The sequence below is a fragment of the Sitophilus oryzae genome, unplaced genomic scaffold (assembly GCF_002938485.1).
Source record: "Sitophilus oryzae breed Bouriz unplaced genomic scaffold, Soryzae_2.0 scaffold_359_pilon_pilon, whole genome shotgun sequence".
NCBI lineage: Eukaryota > Metazoa > Arthropoda > Insecta > Coleoptera > Curculionidae > Sitophilus > Sitophilus oryzae.
In genome coordinates, this window is record NW_022146928.1 from 893,658 (window position 1) to 917,046 (window position 23,389).

Here is a 23,389-nt window from a genome sequence, read left to right on the forward strand (position 1 = left end):
TGTACTTGATTTAAATAATCTTCTGCCTGACCTGATTGATCATTATTCTTCACAGACCTGTTTTGATAATAATTGATAACCTAATACTTTAATTTTATCCAGATGACATATTTCAATTATTTTACGTTTTAGTTGTTTCCACCTATAAAGAACCATTTCCAGCATGGATAAATAACATGTACGGACCAACTGGTGTATGCGCTGGATCTGGGGTTGGACTTATTAGAGCACTGCATTGTGATGCAAAATGTAACGCAAATCTCGTACCCGTTGACATGTGCGTCAACTCTTTAATTGCAGCTGCTTGGGAAACCGCATTAAGTCATAAACAAGGTAAAACAACAACTTTTCATAATATAAGTTATCTATTACGAGTAAAATAATTACAACATACAACTTTAAACTAGACTAACTGTGCAATTCCCTTTGTAATTATTAATTGTTTTTTTTTTTTAAAAACCTAACCCACTTGTTTTCATCATTAACTATTTTAATCATCAATCATCCTTGGTGACGATTTTGGAAATTTAATTTTCATTTAAAATACAGTTTTTTTTCAATCGTCACAAAAGTATTAATTTTTGCGATGTGATTGAATACCGAAAAGGAATTTTAACGCCTAGTCATAAAGGTAAAGCACTTTTACGCCTAAGCATAAAAGTACGAAATAGCTATTTATGTAACAAGTTGCGAAATGAATGTGTTTTAAGCACGGGACGCAAAATTGTCAACAATTTCAACAATTGGACAATGCGTCAAGTGCTTAAAACACTCTTTTCTCAAAGAATTTCATACAAGATTTTTTATGAAAGCGGATAATTTGAGATTTTCATGCTATTATTATTATTTATTTTTAAACATTTTTTAAAATGTTCTGGTAATCGGTTTATAAGGCATTGTCTATGCATTGTTTAATGACAAAGTTCTGTCAGGTTCACACGTCGTCGTATTTCCTACAAAGTTTTGTGAAAAATGAGTGATAATGACAAGTCTTTGGATATTCAACAAGCGGCTGAAACTGCGCTATCCACGTTAGTGCCCGAGAAGTCGAAAAACTTATACGAGACCACCTACAACAACTTTGAAACCTGGGTCAAAGAAAAGCATGTTGAGAATTTTACAGAAAAGGTATTGCTAGCCTATTTCCTGAAGTAATCCACTACCTTAAGCCGTCAACTGTGTGAAGTAAATATTCGATGCTCTCTCGGCACCATGACTTACCTGAACAGAAACGTAGATATTAGCAAATTCACAAATCTTATTGCATTTTTAAAAGGAAAAGCTTCCGGATACCAGTATATCAAGCAAAGAAATCAAAGGTATTTACAAAACTGGAAATAGAACCCTTTATGAAAGAAGCCGATGACAAAGAATTCCTGTTAGCTAAAGTTGTCTTAATCGTTGGAGCATGTAGGAGGGAAGAAATCACGTTTTTGACCGTAGATGCCATTAAAGATTGTCAGTCATTTATCAGTGTGAAGATTCCGAATACAAAAACTCATTTTCCAAGAGTGTTTACGATTAGTGAGGGATCAATAGATATCGAAAAAATCAATGCTGTACCCTGCCAGTTGGAATCAATACAATTAAAGGTATGCCAAAAAAGATAGCGGAGTTTTTGTGGACGCCATTGAATACACTGGTTATTGTTTCCGGCGCAATCTGCAACAATGCTAGCAGATTCAGGAGCGGACATAACAGTTTTAAAGCCACATGGAGGTTGGTGATCAAGCTAGGTCGCTGAAGGTTACATTGAATAGGGTAATAGGGTAATTCAATTGAACAGAAAACCGAAATAGCAAATAGAATCATGGCATGAGACAGAAAGATACGCCAAATAAGAAATTAAAAGCAGTTTAAGTAGAAGCAGAAGCATTGCAAGTACCTACAAGAAATTTACTTATTCCCACTCCTACAACTTGCATTTCTCTTAGAGACGAAAAGTTGGATGCCTCTTGTATTCACTTTAATAATTTAAATAATTGTATCTTTAAGATTTATAATAAATACATATTTTCATTGTTTCTAACGTTTCATTGTTTACTTTTAGGCACTAGTGCCTACACAAGTGTCACTTTCAGATACTAGTGCCTAAAAGAATGCCATTTCGAATAAATATCAAAAACTGTCAATTTCTAAACGCTTTCACAAAAATATATTATTAAACTGACATAAAGTGTCAAATTCAACGTGCGTAGTTTCTCTATATATTTATAACTACCATAATTACTTACATTTTAAATTGTTTTATATTATTTAGAACGTTTAAAATTGTTTAAAAAATTATTTGTGACGTTTGAAAAAAAATTGCGTCTTCTATTCGGAGTAAAAATGACTTTTGTACCTCGCTTGTAATGTCAAGCGTACAACCCCGCCACAAAAAGTATCATTTTTACTACTAATAAAATAATAAATATACTATTATGTAGCATAAAAAAATGACCCTAAGTATTTTTTTCAGCCATCAAGGACGGCCAGCAATATGAAATTCCGGTATATAATTATGAATCCTTCAGTTCTCAACCGATAACATGGGGCAAATACATGCAGTTAACTGAAAATTATGGTTTGATATATCCATCCATTAAAGCCATATGGTATTATAGTTTAACTCTTTATAAGTACTATCCAATATATTTGTTTGTAACTTTCTTTCTGCATACGATACCTGCACTCTTTGCAGATGTTGGACTATTCTGTATAGGAAGGAAACCAAGGTAAATATATTTTTAATTTTGGTATCCAATAACATTTTGTAAATATAATAGTGCTTAGGTCAAGAAACTTTCATGTTCATATCATTTAGTTGAAGCCAATGCCAAAAAGTATTAATTGCATTTCTGGGTGAAGTTTTTTTTACTTGAAATCACTTATAAAAAACATCCAGTATGTAGAAGCCTCATTCTCTTTTTTCCGACTTTAGAATAACTGTAATCAGTTACATGAAAACGTGTTCCTGCTTTACATTCTAAACACTTTTCTTGTCTAGGTATGAACTTAACCTAGTAGGTATTGTAATTTAGACATCAATACCGAACCGAGAAAAAACAAAAATGAACCAACAATTCAAACCAAACCAAAACAAACCTAATCAAACCAATCAAAACACGCTATAAGCTAAAACGTGTCTGTTTACGAATTCCAATTATTGCCGAGTACTTTTCAAATCTTGCTATATTTTACAATATTTTATCAATAAATGAAAATGGTACACTTTCGCAAGAAGTTTTTTTTGCGTGTCTATGTTTAGAAAATTTTCTAGAATGAAAAACAGAAACATTTTAAAGTTTGAAAAACTAAAAATTATGCATTTTCGCAGCAAAATTTTTATGACATAATGACATAATATTCAAAAAGGCTTCCGAATTCCAAATACTAAATAAACAAATATTTCTTACATAACTGATTTCATGAAACTGAGTTTTAAAATCATCTGCTAATGATGCTAACATGGTTAGCGAAACGCGCGTCCAGTGTAAAAGTAAAAGTGTTTTGGTGTATTGTGGTGATTTAGTGTTTTATTTTGCTGTGTAACACCAAAGGTTCCAACCTTCAACTGTAATGATTTCAAGTAAACAAAAGTAATCCTGATTTCAGTTATTCTAAAGTTGAAAAACTCATGCAACTCAAACTCATGCATTTCGACAGAAAGGATGCATTTCGGCAGAATTTTTTTTATAACATACTATTCGAGAAGGCTTTCAAATACTAAATAAACAAATATTTCTTACATAACTGATTTCAAGTAAATGGAGCCAAAGTTCTTTATATTGCAGGTAAATGTAGTCTTTATAGCGAACGAACCTAGAATTTAGTTCAAATGTTGATAGGATATTTCTGTTGAATAGACTATACTTAAGGTACATTCAGGCTGAGAGCGTCGAGCGTCGCGTCGCGTTTGCATCGCGTCCGCCCCACAGAGGGGATTTTTTCCAAATTCGTGTCCAAAATGATTTTTGTAGCATAAACTTACTATTTCTTTTCAAAACTAGTATTTACATTAAAAGTGAGTCATATTTACTAAGAAAATGTCTATTATACACTTTGATGCTATACAGGGTGACAAAAAATTGCAAAGTTCGAAACAGAGGTAATATTAATTATTAGAAGAAAATATTCAGTAGTTTTCATCTTTAAACATGTATTTTTGCAAATTGTTCCTATGTTTTTCATTTTCATTACATATAAATTTTAAGGGAGTGTACAACCCCTAAAATATGTTTTATTTTAAAAATTGGTTAATTTTGCAGAAAAATGGTTGAACACGTATTTTCTATCGCTTTTCACCAAAATCAATAGTTTTTTAAATAAAAAATATTTAAGGGGTTGTTCATCCCTTAAAATTTGGGTTTTGAAAAATACCCTACTTATTGAACACAAACACATCTACACCTAACAATCTATACGTAAGCCAAAATTCAGCTTTTGACTCCCATTGGTTTCAGCTTGATGAAAAGGGGGTTGTATTCACCCCCTATGGGACAATCATTGTGGAAAAAAATATCTTCGTATGTCAAAAACAAAAATAAAAATACGTGTTCAAGCATTTTGTCGCGAAACCAGTGGTTTCTTAAATAAAAAACATTTCAATATTGAAAGGGTAGTTACAACCCCTTTAAATTCAAGTTTTATAAAATTCTTTCTTATTGCTCGCCTACTTTGTATAAGAAACCTTTGTGCAAAATTTCGAGTCTCTAGACCCAGAGGCTTAAGCTGTGCATTGATATGTGCCTATATCCGTCACTTACAGTCACTTTCACAGACATTTTTTTACGTGTCCGTTAACTAAAGGACAATTAAATTTAAAGGTGCCATTTATTTGACGTGACACACAAGTCATCAATCAGTGTTAAAATGGCACTTAAAAGACCCTTAACCTAACGGTCTCTTAAAAAAAATGTTGATGCAAGTGGCTGTTAGTGTGTGTGTGAGACAGTTTATTCTATTATATAAGTAGATTTCACATTACGTTTAGAGCCAAAAAACTGTTATTTTGAACAGATTAGCAAAAACTAGCAGTTATTTTTAACACAGTTAATAAGATTAAGCATTGATAAATAAGACAGTGAAAAGCATTGAGCTTAATACGCATTAATAGGGTACCAAATGCTTAACCGAATGAACGCTTAATTTTTTCTTTTTTCATTTTGAACAGTAGAAAACAAAACCAATAAAAGTTTATATATGCATTTTTAAAATACTACTAAGTAAAATATTATATTATTCTACATACATGAAGGTACACAATCCATGTTTCACTTTTCGCAAAAAATTATTGGAAACACAATAAAACCAAACGTCATTAGTAACGAAAATTTAAGTAATGACAGCCAGCATAACATTTTGTCTTGCTAAAGCTAACTTTGGATCAACGTAACTAGAGAATACGGTAAAAATTTATAATAATTTTTTTTAGCTTAATAGATAGATATGTTGCCTGTCATTTCAAATATTAATTATGAGAATATTGCTCATTTCAGAATTTTAAATTTTGACCACGAATTTGGAAAAAATCCCCTCTGTGCGCCCCATTGAACTCGAACCCGGACGCTCAGCGGACGCTAGCGCAACGCCAAACGCGACGCTGTCTGCCTGAACGGTCTATTTTAAGTTAAGTGAATTGATTCCATTTCGACACGCGGACGCGACGCTAGACGCTCTCAGCCTGAATGTACCTTTATTCGGAAATAGATAATTTTTAGGCGAATTTTACCACTATACAGAGTGTTGCAATATTCTGTGGGCAAGGAAATACTATATATTTTGGTATCGACATAAGCTACATAATTGAACACTATTTACTTCTATACAAAAGTACTTCGTTAGTCCGTTAGAGGATATAAAATTATATATTATATTATATATTATACAGGGTGAGTCATACAGGTATTTACACAAGTGCAAATATTTTTAGGGGTGGTATATTTCGACCCCAAGAACATGTCAAAAAAAAAGTTGAAAATCGTGTATTTCCTGTATTTCTCTTTTCTTTCACCCTGTACAGAATCTTAAATTAGTGCAAATATTTTTAGGGGTGGTAGATTTCGACCCCAGAAACACGGTTATGAGTTATTTTCGAGAAAAAAAGAAGATTTTTTTTTAGTTTTTTTGTTAAAAAGCATAATTTCTTGATAATATGGCATCATAGGTATTAGATTTATTTTATAAGTAAGAAAACCCCCAGAACATATCCAGTTGTTCTCAAAATTTAAGCAATAAACCATTTTTTACATTTTCAAAGTAAAATAACTCATTTCAAAAACGGCAGAGAAAATATGTTTCTTTTATCGAGATCTATACCAGCCCTGAAAATATTTGCACTTATTGAAGATTCATCCCGTATATATAGAAAATAATTCTTGCTACACCCATCGTTAACATCTAGTAGGCGATAATAGTCTAGTTGGCGAAAATGCTTCAAAAATAAAATTTATTTTTGTCGTTTATTTGTGATTGTCAAAAAACTTTTGTCTAGATGTAAAATATGTCCAATTAACATATTTTAATTTTAAAAATGCTTATTAGTTCTATGTTTACTATATATTAGGACATCCTGTACATTTACCCATTTTTCATTTTTGTAAGATTAATATTTGCTTTGTCATTATTAAAGCAATTTTTAATTTCTTAAACAAGTCATTACCTTTATTAGAGCGCGCATTAATAGTATTTTATATAGCCCTATTTTAAAATTTGCAGAATGGTTGCAGCCTACAAAAAAATACACAAATACTCAAAAGTTATATCCTACTTTGCAGTTAGAGAGTGGAAAATAAAGTCCAACAGAGTAGAAAATCTAGTCAACAGCATGTCAGATAGAGATCAAGAAATATTCTTTAGTGACCTGAAAAAATTAAATTGGCAAGAATACTTCGTTTATTATGTACGAGGAATAAGAGTATTTTTGATTCAAGACCCTCTTGACACTTTGGCAGCTGCTAAAAGAAATTGGAAAAGGTAATTTATTATACAGGCTGGTCTACTTTTAGTGGATCAAGGCATGTTCTCAACTGATAGCCTCACCGGTTTATTGTTACTGAAGGCATAGTATGAATATGAGAACACATTTTCAGTGAGAATAGTTACTATATTGCACGACTACAAAATAGCATTATACTTCTTCCTTAGACTTTCTATTCAATGACTAGAGTAAAGCTTCATTTAGAACCTTAAAATCAGTGAAATAAATTAGTAGTTTCAATTAGTCGTAGAAGTTTGTTCACCTAAAGCCGCGTCCAAGCTACTCGAACACAATGTTCGCGATATATAATTAAACAGATACTAAGTGAAAATTGTGAGATATGTAGATTTATAAATAATAAAGCCAACAAGTACAGCTCCAAATTTCATTGTATTATCTGAAAAAATAAAAAAGTGAGCCCCTTTTGAGAAACACCTGGTAGAATCGGCTGAAAATGAATACAGGTCTTAAAGCAAACTGGTTGTCGCATTCTTCCCCGCACCTCAGTCCTCGGGACCGATGCGATGGGCTGTGCCGTCGTTTACGACCTACTGCTACGAGTATATAGTGTGAATTATATATGTTCGCGAACGTTTTGTTCGAGTAGCTTGGACGCGGCTTAATAGGCCTACGCTAGCTGTACTTGTTGGCTTTATTAATTATAAATCTACCCAAGAACGGTAAACTAATAGGATTGCTCATTCTCATGACGTACGTTCGCCTCTTCCCGCGCTTCAGCTGACAGTTGTGACGTCATTGTAGCCCTTGTCAAAGCCTTCGCGGCCTTGTCATGATAGTGTGTATTATTAGTTGCCTATGGTAAACTTATAAAAATAACAGCTGAGAGATTATGAGTTAATTATTTTGTCAATTTTAAATGTGAAAAAGGTATCTTTAAAGTTTTTAGAGCTATAGAGTGTATAAATACGTTCATTTTGTGATATAATAAATATGATAAATACGTTCATTTTTGTGGATTGTGACAAAGTGCATACTAAGTGCCCACGATTTTGTTTATTAATTATTTTAAAGCAAAATGTGGAAGTACTCTAAAAAGAATGCTTGCAAAAGGTGATGCTGGGAACTGCTGTTCTTAAAAATGCATTATCCGAGTATTTAATACGATTTATACAGTTAATTTTCTATACTGCATATATATAAGGTGTTTAAATAAATAAACTAAATGATGAACGTTTTGCATTCGGTAAACAATAATGCACGTTTGTTCGAGTAGCATGGACGCGGCTTAATATTAATGTAAGCATTCAGAACGTCATAATTAGTGCGTAGTAATTTTTAATTAGTGGAAAAAGTTAACAAACTTTTGACTTTTCCACTAATTATACTTTATTATTTATATACTAACATTTGCGAGGAATGTCATTTTGGCCTTTGATTATCACCCGTCAAGAAAAATTTTGGTTAGAAATCAAAAGTTTATTGTTTTATAAGCTAAATATTATGCTTTCTCTATGAATACAACATACTAACGCAAGCTGTTGCTAGGATATTTTATTAATTTTAATTGTGTTTTTTAGACATTGTGAATGCTCGTAAACTAAAAAGTATAAAGTTCAATTGAAACTACTAATTTATTCCACTAATTGGGAGGTTCTGAATGAAGCTTAATTGCACCACAACTAATATTTCTTTTTCTTTTTTAGGTTCTACTACGTCCATCAGTTTGTAAAAATCCTATTTCTGTTCGTCATCTTCCAGTTCCTTTGTTCGCTGGCTCTAAAGTTTCTAAGTTTATTATGAGACTACCTCTCTAAATAATAAGAATCTATTTATGTAAAATATTGTACGGGTTTTTCGTTTACCGTTAGAGATCTTAACATATTTAGCATTGTGATATAAATATACAAGGGCTTGTATTAGCTTACATTAAGTTCCAATACTTTTATTTAATTTATGTGCTCAAAATATTGGTTTAAGAAAATAGGATAGGATAAATAATTTTTGATATGTGTATTAGTTTTTTTTTTAATAAAATTGATCTTGATAAAAATTATAACGTTTTATTAAACTAATCGAAAAAATTTAAGGATATTGTGATTTCGCTAGGAAGAAAATTTTTCAGAAAAAATGTGTTAAAATAATACCTAGGTCGTTTGTGTTTAAAAAATACTGTTTGTAAACATAAAAAATTGTACCCAAACAAATAAAAAGCATTATCATCAAAAGTGTACATTTAATTTTTGTTTAGAATAGAATTTGTTTGCTTGTTGCTAAGCGGCAGTTTGCGATATTACATATAACAGACGTCATTTTAACAGTAGAGGAAGCAAATCAAACCATTGGGTTGCTTCTTGGCTGTGCGCGATAGATAGATGTGGCTGATGGATTTAAAGTCACCTAAAGTGTAATTTCTAGACTTAGATTAGATTAGACTAGACTAAACCCGATTTAATGAGACTAGATTTATCATAGAGAGGCATAGGGAGGATAGACCAAGGTCGACAAATGCTAGGAATGACCGAAGCTTAATGAGAGGAGCTAGGATGGATCCTGCAAGAAACTACACGTTGCTCAGCAAGGTACCTTTTGGCTGCCAGCTGGGTACTTATTACTCCTCGGACGGTCTTAAATCGGTTAAAAAAGCAGGTTTACACGTATTGTACCGAAGTTTTTGTATTTACTAGATTTTGTGTTGCAATAATAAAAATAATACTACCTCATACAGAGTGTCTATAAATTTATTTTAAATAATTATTAGCTTTAAACGGCGCAATAACTGGTTTAATTTAAATGGACCTGTATATACCCCGTATATTTTAGGTGCATCAGATAAAGATAAATAAATAAATAAATAAATAAATAATAGTTTATTGTCTAACAGGAAATCCCAAATTAAAGATAATTATTGTGTACACCATTGTACACTAAAAAATTCAGAACATTCATAATAAATGAAGCTAACATAAGCACAAATCAACAATAAAAGTACAATGCAAAATATAACAAATCTATATGTAATCTTAAAAAAAATAACACCTAGTATAAATTTAAAAGTGAAAGTAAAACTTTAATTCTAACGAACTACAATAAAAAATATCAAAAAATGCTAGGATTCTTCATTTGCTGGACCATAACAGTCCTGAATTGACGCAGCGAGTCGCCAAATATATCAACAGATGCCAGGCTCTCAACATCATTGAAATTAGTACAGGCCCGATAGAAGTGTGCCTTACCGGCTAAACAAGTCCTGAATAAGGTACTATGTACAGAAAAATTGGGGGTACAATTTAAAAAAAATAAAGCTTTATCATAACTTTTTTGGGACGCCCTGTATACAACAACATCTTTTTTAGGATATGCACCATCTGTGTCAAAACATCTGTGTAGAACTTTTTTTCATATCTTTGTCAACAACGACGATATTGGACTTTCTCGCATTAATCCGCCACCCTGTATATTTTCTAAAGGGGCGCCTAGTGGCCAGTAAATCTTTTTATATTTCTTTTAAGGAGCCTTTAACCTCAATAACAGATAAAAAATAGTTTATGCATATATAAGCATTTTTTTAAAACTCAAGATTACAATTTATTTTTTTTGTGATACACTATATAATATTAAGACTTTGAAAATTATTCTTATTGAATACATGTTGGTATTCTAACTGGACAAATCCCAAGGTCATACTTCATATAGAATAAAATTATGATAAAAAGTTCATTAAGTTTTGGAATAAGTATGAAATTATGCAGTTTAATTTGTAATAGTCAATTTAATACGGTAATTCAAATAAAATATATATTATGGAAAAACTCTTGCACTATTCAGTAAGTTAACTATAATAAAGTTATGACTATTTTTAACAAATTTGAAGAATTTAGAACACATTTATTCAAAAAAATGTCTTGATTTAGAAATTTTGCATAATTGCTGAATGTCCAGCAAATTGCATTGGGTCGATCCTCTCTGGGTCGATCCACTGTGCGCCGGCGCCGGCGCCGTTCCGCTTTTTCTAGGATGGTATGGACTTGATTAGTGATGGGAATAATCGAATTATTTTCACCATCGAATAATTAGTAATAATTCATATTTCACAATCGAATTAATAATTCGAATTATTTAGTAGTATTATAAATTTAACCTAAAAATAAATTCGTCCCAGCTAGTGCTCGTCTAGGGGCTATTTTAAACAAACCCCCTGAACCATTGCCATACCTATATTCTATCACTGAATAAAAAATAAAAATAAAAATCTTTATTCAATGTATTCTATTAACTGTGCCGAAGCCGTTTTATAAATTAAACCATAATTTAAAGTTTTAAATTTAAAAGTGCCGAGTTTATGATTGTTTCAATTCCTATTGAAAAGCTCATATCTAAAATAAAAGCTTCTTCTAAAACGATATAAGATATAAGTATGTCCTTGTTTACGTGCGGTTAGTATTTCTTTTTATTTTATCAGCTGCAATCAATAATTATTTAGTTAAAAGAAGAAAATTAATTTTAGTGTTCGCTGAAATTTGGGTGAGATGGAAATGAACCAAATAATAGTAGTATTCTTTCGTTCTGAACGAAATGAAAATTTTCACTTAAACTGATTTATTCCTACGTGGTATAGGAAATAACAATGATTTCTGGATTTTTCTATATCGGATCGTTCCTGTCTTTGTCGATTCCCTTTATAAATCAGTTTAAGTGAAAATTTTCAGTTCGTTCAGAACGAAAGAATACTACTAATAGTACTATACTAATTACTAATATTCGTATTCGTCCATAAGATGTTATGTTTTATGTTCATTTGTAATTCGGTTACCACAGATATAATATAAAATACTACTAATTTTTATCTCGATTATATCGAAAAAGATAATTCGAATTAGTTAGTTTTAATTTACTATCGAATTAGTCGTATTATTTAATTCGAATTTTCCCAACACTAGACTTGATTTGTTATACTCTGATATGGATGATGGATGCACCCCTGTGATGCACCCTGAGCGCGGATGAATTACACCATGTAGCGCAAGATCGAGAGCGATACATAACCCAGTAAAATTGTATCGTCGCGACGCGCGCCGCGCGTCGTATAGAGAGTGAAAAAAAAATTACGGACAAGCTGATTATGTCAGCGACTGTCTGAGTTTGTCAGCGACTGTCTTCTGAATGTAAACTTAACAAAATTGGAAATTTTCCCCTTGCGGTTTTTGAGAAATAGGGGTGGTTTTTTTAAAACTGTACTACAACAAAATAATTAGACGCAAATTGTACATAAGAACATCTATGAGTTCCCCTAATGATTTTTTTATAAGTTTATTATTTCCGGACTTAGCGGCCGTTTCATGAGCCCTTTGGGGTGGTTTTCAAAAAATTTGTTTTACAGCAAATTGACCCGTATGAAAGTTGTTCATAATAAATGTGTCCAGTTCATGAACAAATTAGGGTAGTTTTCAATTTTACTCTTTTCTCAGCAAATTCATCCTAGGAAATTCGTTCAAAATAAGAGTACATATACCTTTGCCTTATGAACTTTTTTTGTAACTTGACTATTTTTGGAGATAGCGCCCAGATCATGAACAAGTGGTGGTAGCTTTAAATATCTTTTTTTTCAGGAAATTCACAAGTGCTATTGATGTTTCGTTTTGAAATAAATACATATCATAGGGAAGTTTGTATGTAATTTTAATATGAACACCTTTAAGTTGGTAAATTTGTAGAACTAAACAAAAATTATGAAACTACCCCAATTTGATCATGAACCGGACGCTATCTCCAAAAATAATGAAGCTACAAAAAAAATAATGCGGAAAAGTTGCTTGTCCATTATTTATTATGAACAACTTTCATACGGGTCAATTTGCTGTAAAACAAACTTTTTGAAAACCACCCCAAAGGGCCTAAATTTTTTCAAATGACAATTTTATTGGATTAACAGAGATATTGTTAATATGGCAGTCGGCAACGTTCACTAGGAACATGACACTTGAAGAAGAAAAAGAAGAAATACATATAAGACATGACAGAAACATATGTTGCGAGTACTTCCGATAACCCCTTTTTACAATATTATTCGACATAATTGTTTTAGTTTTTAATTTTATTTATTCACATTATTTATTACATAAAAAAATAAATATGACAAAGTATCAAAAATCCTTTATTAATTTTTCCTAGAGTAATTATTTATTTTCTTGATTAAATTACATATTTATTTATAAAGTTAATTTCATTATAAACTCACAAATCGTAGCAACAACCAATATAGAAACAGAAGAATTAGGAATATCGACATGATTTTTACAAACTGATGAAGGTAGTAGAATCTGAAAAAGAAAAATTGTGATAATAATTTAGTATACCTATTAAAAAAAAATAACAATACTGAATGGAATACCGAATATTTATTTTGCCATATAGGTATTAATTATTTGGCCATATTTGTTATATTTGTTTGGCTTATTTTTAGGTCTTAGTGTTCCATTTACGTTACTATAGATAGATTTACTAAGGTAAGGTGGGGTAAATGCAATCACATGGGGTAAATGCAATCAGTCAACTTATTAACAAAATAAGAATATTTTTACTAATACTACTGTCGCCATCTAAGCGAACACACTCAAATTAAGAACGCGCCATAAGCAGGGTTCGGAAGTAGTTAATTAAGACGTAATTTACCTGATTAACTACGTGTAGTTTTTCTTCAAAAACTACGTCTTTTCCTGTTCATTAACTACATGAAAACTACGTTAATAAACTATGTATTGATATTATGAATAATTTTCCTTTGTATGAGGTGTAATAGAGATAACATGATGTAAATATTATATTTAAAGCAATATTTCTTCTGTTTTCTTAAATACATTATGTGTTTTTAAAGCTTCAACTTATTATAACCCACTTTATGTTTTCCAATATTAAAAATTGATTTTTAAAAAATAATTCTAACTCAGAAAACCAAAGATTTATTTACTACTTTTTAGTTTATATTTTACTTTTAACTTATTTAATTAACAATAGAAAAAATTGATATGGTGACGGGCAGAGATTCGTTCTGCACTGCTGTCGATAGATCAATCCGTTGTTTGAAGTCCTGTCTTCGCTATTTATAATTAAAGGGTATCTTGCATCAGCATTATTGAACAATGAAGGCTGGATACATAACTCCCATTGTTATAACCTCATCTCAAATCTTTGATATTTGAAAGTTACATACATAGGTTACATAAACTACACCCTCTACATAAACTACATTAACTACATGTAATGTAGTTTATGTAGTTTTTCAAAGTAACATGTAGTTTTCCGAACCTTGGCCATAAGTCACAGACTCTTCGCGGCAACTGGTGTCAACTGTTTACAAATCTTTTACCGAACGTAAGGGAATGAGTGTATTTATGCGTAGCACGTGTGTTATAAATTTGCGATTTTTTTGTGAAAAATTAAAGGTGAGTGTTCAATTTTACGTAAGATGTAAGGCTATAGGGGGGTTGTTTTTGTATTCTGTGAGTTTAAATATGAATCATCAAATATGTTTTGTATTGTATACATGATTGCACTTGCCCCATTGAAACTCCACATTGGGGCAAGTGCAATCATATTTCGGCGGGGAAGTGCAATCAATTGGTTGCACTTTCCCGATCTATATTTTTTTCCAGATGGTCAGAAATTATGTAAGAAAGACACAACGAGGACGAGGTTACTCAAAAGAAACTCTTACAGCTGCTATTCAGAGCGTAACATCAAACGTATTAAACGTAAGAGCAGCGGCGAAAAATTACTCTATATCATACGACAGTACCCTACAGTGTTATGTAACTGAACGTCGTGGAAAAAAAGTCAGACAGGGGGCCGATGTACAGCACTGAGAAAGGAAGATGAAGAATTGCTGGTACAATATCTGAAAACTTTGGAAAAAAGTGGTTTTGGACTATCACGGAAGGAACTTTTGGATGTCATTCAACAATATGTCAATAGAACCAAAATTCAAACTCCCTTTAAGAATGGACGCCCCGGAAAGGACTGGTTTATTCTATTTAGAAAGCGTAATCATCTAGCCATAAAAAGCCTCAGTCTGTGGAAAGCAAACTGATCCTTTTATAATAAGTGAATACTTCAATTTGCTGGAGAAAACACTTCAACGGTTAAATTTGGTTGACAAACCACACCTAGTATGAAATCTGGATGAAACTAGTACAGTACATCTGTCCGTTCTGTAGCTACGGGGTATCCGTGAGAGGAGAAACGATATTCTCTCGATGTTTTTCGTAAAAAATTAGACGACTCGTCCCATCAATAAAAATTCGACAAATTTGCAAGTAGCCAATAAAATGAGTGGGCGGAGCGATTTGCGGTGACGTACTCGTTAAGTCGACGTATAAAATATATTGCTGTTTATTTAAATGTTTTTTGTCCGCATTCCTTTCATAGACACAGATCCAGCAGACGTACTGTATGTGCACCGATCCTAGTAAGACCAAAGTTGTAGGGGAAAAGGGAAGACCATCGTCAAGAACTACTGGAGGTACCGGAAAAGCAAATTTTACCTATTTGGTAGCTGCTAATGCTAATGGTGGGAAAGCTTCACCTCTCGTAATTTTTAAAGGTTTAAATCTATGGTCCAATTGGATACCCGCAAGCAAAGATAATAAATGCCCCAACATGACATTTGCCGCCAGCAAAAATGCTTGGATAAATTGTGAAATCTTTATCAATTTTTTAAAGAATTATTTGGTTCCTGCATTGGGTGAAGAACGACCTGTATTGGTTATCTACGATGGACATGCTACACATGTTACAGAAGAAGTAATCGCATTCGCAAACACTCAAAAGATAGAAATTTTAAAATTGCCAGCCCACACAAGTCATTTGCTGCAGCCTTTGGACCTCTCCGTTTTCAAATCAGTTAAAGTAACTTGGGATGAAAATTTGTGTGTTTAGCAACGAAAAAATCCAGGACAGCGTATTTTCAAAGCAGAGTTTGCATTCCTATTTGGCAAAGTTTGGGCGAACGTGGATATGAATATTATCAAAAGTGGTTTTAGAAAAGGCAACAGGGAAATACTTAGCCCTGAAATGTATGATCCTGACATATGGTTAAGATATCAAAAATTTCAGCAACAAAACAACAGGTTGACAGAAGACGTCACTGTGAATTTGGAACCTATAACAGACCAAACCGAGCAACAACCGGAGCAAAATGATGAGTTTCAAAATATTTTATTAGAAACAATATGATCAAATAAATCGGTAAATCAAGTCCAGCAGACATGGAAAAATTTCATCAGGTGCTGAAGTTTTAACATCTACGGTGGCACACGCAATTCTTGACAGCAAGAGCACAAAAGAAAAGAAACACACCAAGTAAAACGATAGTGGTTCAAGTACTAGTGGTACTGCATCGAAGAGAATATTTAAACGCCAGGCAAAAAGGAACCCAAGTTCTTCTTCTGATTCTTCAGTTTATGAAGAACCAACTTATATCGACACCGACGGCGACGATGACATGGATTTGGAATCAAATGCCTCCAGAGATAGCCTCTTAGGACCCTATCAAAGGAACGGCAAAAACTACCTTGGAGAAACTTGACTCGAACATAACTATCCTGAATCTGAAGGTGATTCCGAAGAGGTGCCATTGAGCAAATTGAAGAAACTAAATAAGAAAGAAGAAAAACAAGAAGAAATTGCTGTAGGCACATACGTAAAAGTTATATTAAAATCCGCGAAGAGTGAGAAGATATTTATCGGTCTTGTGACCGAAATAATCGAACCCTTTAGAATTTATAACTGTTCTTTTTTAAAAGTGGCTATTGGACAAAAGTATCACAAAATACCTTTGTTTTCTCAGAAGTAGATGACAAGTCAATGGTGTATAAGGACGAGATATTAGAATGTCTAAAAGGACCGTTAATTAGACGTGGACATTATACTTTTTCCCCTTCTTACGTTCTTCCCTGAATTGTTTAGTACTTACCTATACTTACCTTACTTAAGTTAATCCGTTGCCTATTTGTTGGAAAAATGTATCTCTTCATTTTGTAAAGCATCCATACAACGTTAAGAAATATATTTTTTTTCAGTGGTACTGTTTTGCAATCAAACTTTTTCAAAAAATATTATTTCTCCAGTTTTTTATTTCCATGTGAGAATCTAATGGCCTTTCTCGGCTTGATTTTAACAAGGTTTTACGTATAATTTGAAATCTGATTGCACTTCCCCGCTCTCGTCGGGAAAAAGCAATCACCTACATTAAACTACATACATATTTTTTTTTCCAAAACTTGTAAGAGTTTCAATGTTTTGACAATTATACCTAACCTAGAAATCTCCAATGAACTAAACAAAAATTCAAAGTAAAATTTTTATATTTGACAACATTATGCACCTTAAAAAAACGGTATTCGACTTCCTGGTTGCATTTACCCTACCTTACCTTAACTATAGAAATGGCAAAAACATACTTTCTTCTTGTCTGTCAACTAGTGTACTAGATGTATTAACCAAATGTACTAATATGACTACAGAATTTTGAATAATAACGCAACATTATTATAAGTTAAATTTACATAATTACCTTATCGCATTTGTTCTAGCAGCAGCTAAAGTATCAAGAGGGTCTTTAAGCAAAAATATTCTGACACCAAGCATATAATAATCGAAATATTCTACCCAGTCTAATTTTTTTAAGTCACAAAAGAATATTTTTTGGTCTCTGTCTGACATATGCTTTACTAGGCTTTGTACTCTATTAGATTCCATTTTCCACTCTCGGGTAATAAAATAAGACATAACCTGGCAGAATTTGTTGATTTTTTTGTAAGTTGCAACCATTCTGGAAATAAAAAACAAGACTTAATAAATTAAACAAAACTCTATTCGTTTAGGATTTAAAATACAAAATGTTGCTTGTTGTTATACAAAATTTTAGTAAGTTAACAACATATTGCTGCAACATATTGAGATATTCTTTATTTCGAATATTAGTTGTAAGTGTATTTACCTTGGTTTTCTTCCCATACAGAATAAGACTAAGTCAGTCAAATATCCTGGAATCGTATGCAGGATAAAAGTTACAAACACATATACTGGATAGGACTTATATAGTCCAAAGCTGTAATACCATATGAGTTTAATAGATGGATAAATATGACCCTGCTTTTTATTTATGGCCATAAACCTATTCCATGTTATAGGATTGACACTATAGGATTCATAATTATACACTGGAATTTCATAGGGTATACCCTCTTTAATGGCTAAAAAAATAATGATCTAAAATATTTACTATTTTATATTATTTACTTATATATTTTTGTTATTATAAATAAATAAAAATATGTATTATAAAAAAAATAAATAAAAATATGTATTATAAAAGAAATACCAACAATTTTTATTTTCATGATTTTTTGAATTTGATATTGAACAAAAGCTTCACACATCAGTTAACATTAATGATGAAAAAAAAAATTAAAATATTCAGTAAAACACTTTCTTCAAAATATCGAGAGATCCTTTCCTAACAAACACAGGAGTTAGGCAGGGATGTGTCTTAGCGCCTCTTTTATTCAACATATTCATGGCAGCGCTCTCCATTATAGTGGACAGCAAACTGCAGGAGAAAGGATTGGGCTTAGATACAGATATGACGGCGGTCTGTTCAAAATAAAAAGACTTAGGGCAAAAACACGTACAAAATTCATCACAGAATTTCAATACGCTGACAACTGTACAATACACTGTGTAAACACGTTACAACAATTACAAGTAATGTTGAATACATATATCTGGGCATACGAGGCTTTGGGCCTTAAGCTAAACATCGACAAAACCAAAATCATGTGCACTCCCCCGGAAAATCACAACAATGCTATAATAATCGGAGAAGAACTATTGGAATATGTGGCGCAATTCAATTACCTTGGCAATTTGATTTCGGAAAAGGCCAATATTGACTCTGAAATTCAGCACAGGATTAGCAGCGCCTTAAGAGCATTCTGGAAATTAAAAGACAGGGTATTCTACAATTATGACTTGAGTACAGAAACGAAACTTGCAGTGTACCGAGAAATTATAATCCCCACCATGTTACATGGTATATGGGAGCGAAATCTGGGTGCCGATGCCGTACCGCCGAAACATGAACGCGTTAAACAAGTTGCAACAGAGACATTTTAGACAACTCTTAAGAATAAAATGGTTCCATCATATCTTAAATGTATCAGTTCTTGAAAAAACTAACTGCGAGAGTATTGAAGCCATGATTACAAAATCCCGCTTAAGATGGGCTGGTCACGTATGCAGAATGCAAGAAAACCGCATACCAAAATCTTTGCTTTACGGTAAGACGGTAAGAGGAAGCCGGGTGGACAACTGAAAAGGGACAAGGATATTTTCCACGAAAACTTAAATGAGATTAACATGCAGAATGAGTGGGAAAAAGCAGCTCACAATAGAACTCAATGGAGAAGAATTGTAAACTCAGTTAACAGCGACAACCAAAAAGTTAAGAGGCAAAAAAGCAATGAGATTTTTGAATGTCGGGAGTGCGGTATAGGCAGATAACATCACGTATCGGGCTTTTCAGTCACAGAAAAGCTCATGAAAGAAAACGCCTTGCGTGACCATCTTCTGATGCGTGTCGAATACTCGTCAGCGAGTAATGGCAATAATGGTATATGTATATATTCTTCAAAATATTGAAACATTCAGTAATCTTTTTTATACCACAGAGACTGTTAAAAATAAACATTTTTAAAACTAATTAAAATTACTACAAGCATCACATTATTAGAGTTGATTGATGATATAAAACAACTAAATTATTAAAAGTTGAATGACCACGATAAAAAAAGCAATTAATAAATTAATCAGTCAATATTTTTTGATAGTAAGTAATAAGTTTTTATAGTAATATTATACAAAAATAGCTTTTTACCTTTCTTATGAATCGACGACACTTCCCAAGCAGCTGCGATTAATATATTGACACACATGTCAACAGGAACGAGATTTGCTCTGGAATTTGCATCGCAATGCAATGTTCTAAGAAGTCCCACAGCTGTACCGGTACATATTCCAGATGGTCCGTACATGTTATTTATCCATCCTGGAAATGGCTCCTTATAGGTAGACACGACTAAACAGAATAATGAATTAAATCAGTCGTCTGTAACAACTTTATATTTTTATATGATCTAAATTATTTGAAAAATTGTATAAAATTTTTTATTTTCGCGCATTTTTATTTTTTTATTTTGTAGAATGTAGAAGAGGTAGTAGTAAGAGGGGAGGTTAATCACTGCGACCTTAAAGATCTATTGTGCCCCCCTTCCTTGAGTCATCACACAGTCTATACAGTCATCACACAGTCTATACATCATACCTCTGTTGTAGAGGGGACAGAGTATTTCCCATCCTCCTCTGACAACAGTTCTTCCTCCGAGGGTACACACCCTTCCACGGTTGGAGTTTGGCCCTCCGTGCCGCCCTTCAAAGTCGAGGAGCTTGCCTCCGGCTGAGGAACCCGTGAGGTGGAGGCTAGAGGATCTGTCTCCATTTTCTCCACCTCTTTAACTTGGTCTCTCCTTAGACCTGATATCGGTGTTGTCCCGTATCTATAATAGAGGATATGTCCCTCTTTCTCTATTGCCCCCTTGGATTTGAGGTAAATTCTTATTGTGAGGACCTGACCATGACCCTCCTTCCTCGAGTTGATGACTCGCCAACTCGATGTCTTTACATTGAAGTTCTGCCCTGGATAAGGCTCAGCAGATAGGTGGTGTCTGTCCCCTTGCTCCTCGGCAGAAAGACGGTGATGGCCGCCCCTTTAGAGATGTTTTCTCCCTTCACTGCAACCAGTTTCAGCCCTTGCCAATTTTTAAGCTTAGGTGCGATTTCCACCAACCAATTCGCCGATTCTTGAGATACATAATTTATGAGGATCATGACCACCCGAAAGTGTATCCCCGAAAAACGCAGCTGACCCACATTTTGTAGATCGTCGTGTTGCGATCCGATTGCCACTTCTTCGTCCAGTAGCCTCTTCTAGAGACGTTTGCTGGTCGGTGGTCAGAGCAACCTCTGGGAAATCCTTTGGCAGCACCGCCATTTTTAATTGTCCAGCAATAGCGGCAAAGATGGTGATACGTCTCTGCTTGCCTCCCGGTGTTGGATGGCTTTCCATCCTGGCTTTTTCCTCTCCCTGCCGGAGAAGAGGTGAGAGGTTCTCGCTCGCTCTCTTGCCCTTTAATGGAGATGAGTCAGGTTGTTTCTTGGTTTCTCTACTCTCCCCTTTTCGGAGGAGTGTTTTCGCTTTTGCTTCCTCTGGAGCAAGTCCTTCGTTGAGCAGTCGGAAGTATCTCCGTGCTTCTGCTCCGCTAAGACCTACTCTCAGAGGATCGTCTAGCCCGCCTGATTGACCCAGGCCGGGTAGACGAAACGGTAGATTATTTTGTACTTTATGGAGATTGCATTTTGTAGAGGAAAGTACCCAAATATGGAATAGTATCCCTAATATAGAATAATGCTATTTCTTAGAAACGAATACGCGAATGGACATACAAAGAAATATAAAGCTGTTAAGATAATATGATTCTCGCATGCTATGCTTAGCGGACAATATCACATAGTATTGCTAATTTTCATGCATCTCAAAGTTTATTTACCTATGGACGGTCTAAAGATGGCAACAGGCAGATTTTCTTCCTCTCTTCTAACCAAATCTTCTGCCACTTGTTTAGTAAAAGTGTATGTATTTGGATATGACTCTATAAGTCTGAAAATTCAGAAATCTTATCAGAATATCTTAGCAAATAATGTTGCCGTTAAACTACTTCACGGTAGTTCTTGAAAATAATAAAGCTTCTTTCATACCATGGATTTAACAATGCAAAAATGAAAAAGAAAAAACTAATGGTCTGTAAACAAAATTTTCTACTTCCAAAAGACTTCCACATCTTTGAATTTTTGGACACCATATAAGATAAGTCTTAGTAAAATAGTAATTTATTTCATATACAGACATTATAAGTTTTTGGCCTTATCTCATTAGATTACAGTTGGGTGTTGGAACCTTTGGTGTTACACAGCTAAATAAAACACTAAATCACCACAATACATCAAAATACTTTTACTTTTACACTGGACGCGCGTTTCGCTAACCATGTTAGCATTATCAGCAGATGATTAAAACTGAGTTTGAGTTTTATTTCTTGTACTTTTAGCGCGTCCAGTGTAAAAGTAAAATTGTTTTGGTGTATTGTTGTGATTTAGTGTTTTATTTTGCTTTTTTTTGTTGTTATCTCATTACAGCAGGTAGTTTATTGTTGCTTACGTGAATTTATTATAAAAAGCTCTAGTAAACAGGCTGGTTTTTGCTGGATTCTATGCATAGTATTTTACAAGAAATAGCACAATAAAGTACCGTATGATCGAATAAAAACGGCGTCAGCAATGGCTATAAAATGAAGATCACTGTCATTTTATATGTAAATTTATATGGGAAATGTCATCGATCGTCATTTCCCAGCCAACTGGAAGCCATTTTTTTCGATCATACGGTACTAATTTACCACAATTCACCAAAACACTTTACTTTTGTAGTGGACGAGCGTTTTGAAACCCTGTTGCGTCATCAGCAGATGTTAAAATCTATCAGCACTAGTTTAAATTTTAAATCCAGTTTTAATGGTTAGCGAAACGTGCAAAAGTTAAAGTTTGCATTGTTTTATTTTGCTGCTGTAATACCAAAGGTTGTAGTAAAAAAAATAAAACCGCCAAAAGAAAAAAAAAGATAACTATTTTTTTAGATATTTGCTTAAGTGGCAAAATACCCATTCTTTTTGTAAGGAATAAACCCCGTACAAAGATATAGAAAATATTTACTTGGGTGTGATTTCTGCTAGGATTTTTTCAGGTACACATTCGATCATACGAATGAGTTTGTGACCGTCAAATGCGGGTGGATAGACTTTTTCCTCTATAATTGTCTGCGGACAATTGGAATACATGGTAGATGTATGCATACAACATACTAAATTTGGCATCTCTCGACTCATATTAAGCAAGTCCCTTACGGCTCGAGTATTCATGACTACAGTGGTTTTGAGTTTCTCATCGAAATGAACTATTGCAGCAACGTGGAATATAATGCTAACCTGTAAAAAAAGTACGTATTTTTTTTTTATATTTAATTTGAACTAATTCATTTTTTAACTTGAATTTTACCTAAGGCACCGTCTACACATAATGTTTTATCTGTCAGTTTCTTGTTTTTCGTTTTTGACATTTTAGTTTTGTATTATGAGTTTTTGGTTTAAATTAATTATTATGTTGATCTTGAAGTCAAACATTTTTCTTTTTAGAACCTCTTTCAGTGCCAATTGGTACAAGATAGCTTCATAGCCGTAAAAAACTCATCGCAACTTTATTAGAACATTTTTATGCCCCTTTTGTGAAAAAAGTTAAAAAAAA

At 33.1% G+C, this 23,389-nt stretch overlaps 2 protein-coding genes across 3 annotated transcripts in view; one reads left to right on the forward strand and one right to left on the reverse strand.

The window, feature by feature from the left end:
* Positions 1 to 8,972, forward strand: part of LOC115884985 (fatty acyl-CoA reductase wat-like) — a 43,867-nt gene extending 34,895 nt beyond the window's left edge. Inside the window, exons 6-9 of the mRNA XM_030903724.1 lie at positions 133 to 333; positions 2,462 to 2,717; positions 6,700 to 6,957; positions 8,626 to 8,972. Of these exons, the coding sequence (XP_030759584.1) occupies positions 133 to 333; positions 2,462 to 2,717; positions 6,700 to 6,957; positions 8,626 to 8,722 (812 nt within the window). The 3' untranslated portion in view covers positions 8,723 to 8,972. The remainder of the gene's footprint in view (positions 1 to 132; positions 334 to 2,461; positions 2,718 to 6,699; positions 6,958 to 8,625) is intronic.
* A 4,105-nt stretch (positions 8,973 to 13,077) lies between these two features.
* Positions 13,078 to 23,389, reverse strand: part of LOC115885022 (fatty acyl-CoA reductase wat-like) — a 39,414-nt gene continuing 29,102 nt past the window's right edge. For both annotated transcript variants that reach the window (XM_030903766.1, XM_030903765.1), the window contains exons 4-9: positions 22,802 to 23,073; positions 21,583 to 21,692; positions 19,854 to 20,054; positions 17,916 to 18,171; positions 17,490 to 17,747; positions 13,078 to 13,239 (exon numbers count right to left, since the gene is read on the reverse strand). In XM_030903766.1, the coding sequence (XP_030759626.1) occupies positions 13,146 to 13,239; positions 17,490 to 17,747; positions 17,916 to 18,171; positions 19,854 to 20,054; positions 21,583 to 21,692; positions 22,802 to 23,073 (1,191 nt within the window). In that variant the 3' untranslated portion in view covers positions 13,078 to 13,145. The remainder of the gene's footprint in view (positions 13,240 to 17,489; positions 17,748 to 17,915; positions 18,172 to 19,853; positions 20,055 to 21,582; positions 21,693 to 22,801; positions 23,074 to 23,389) is intronic.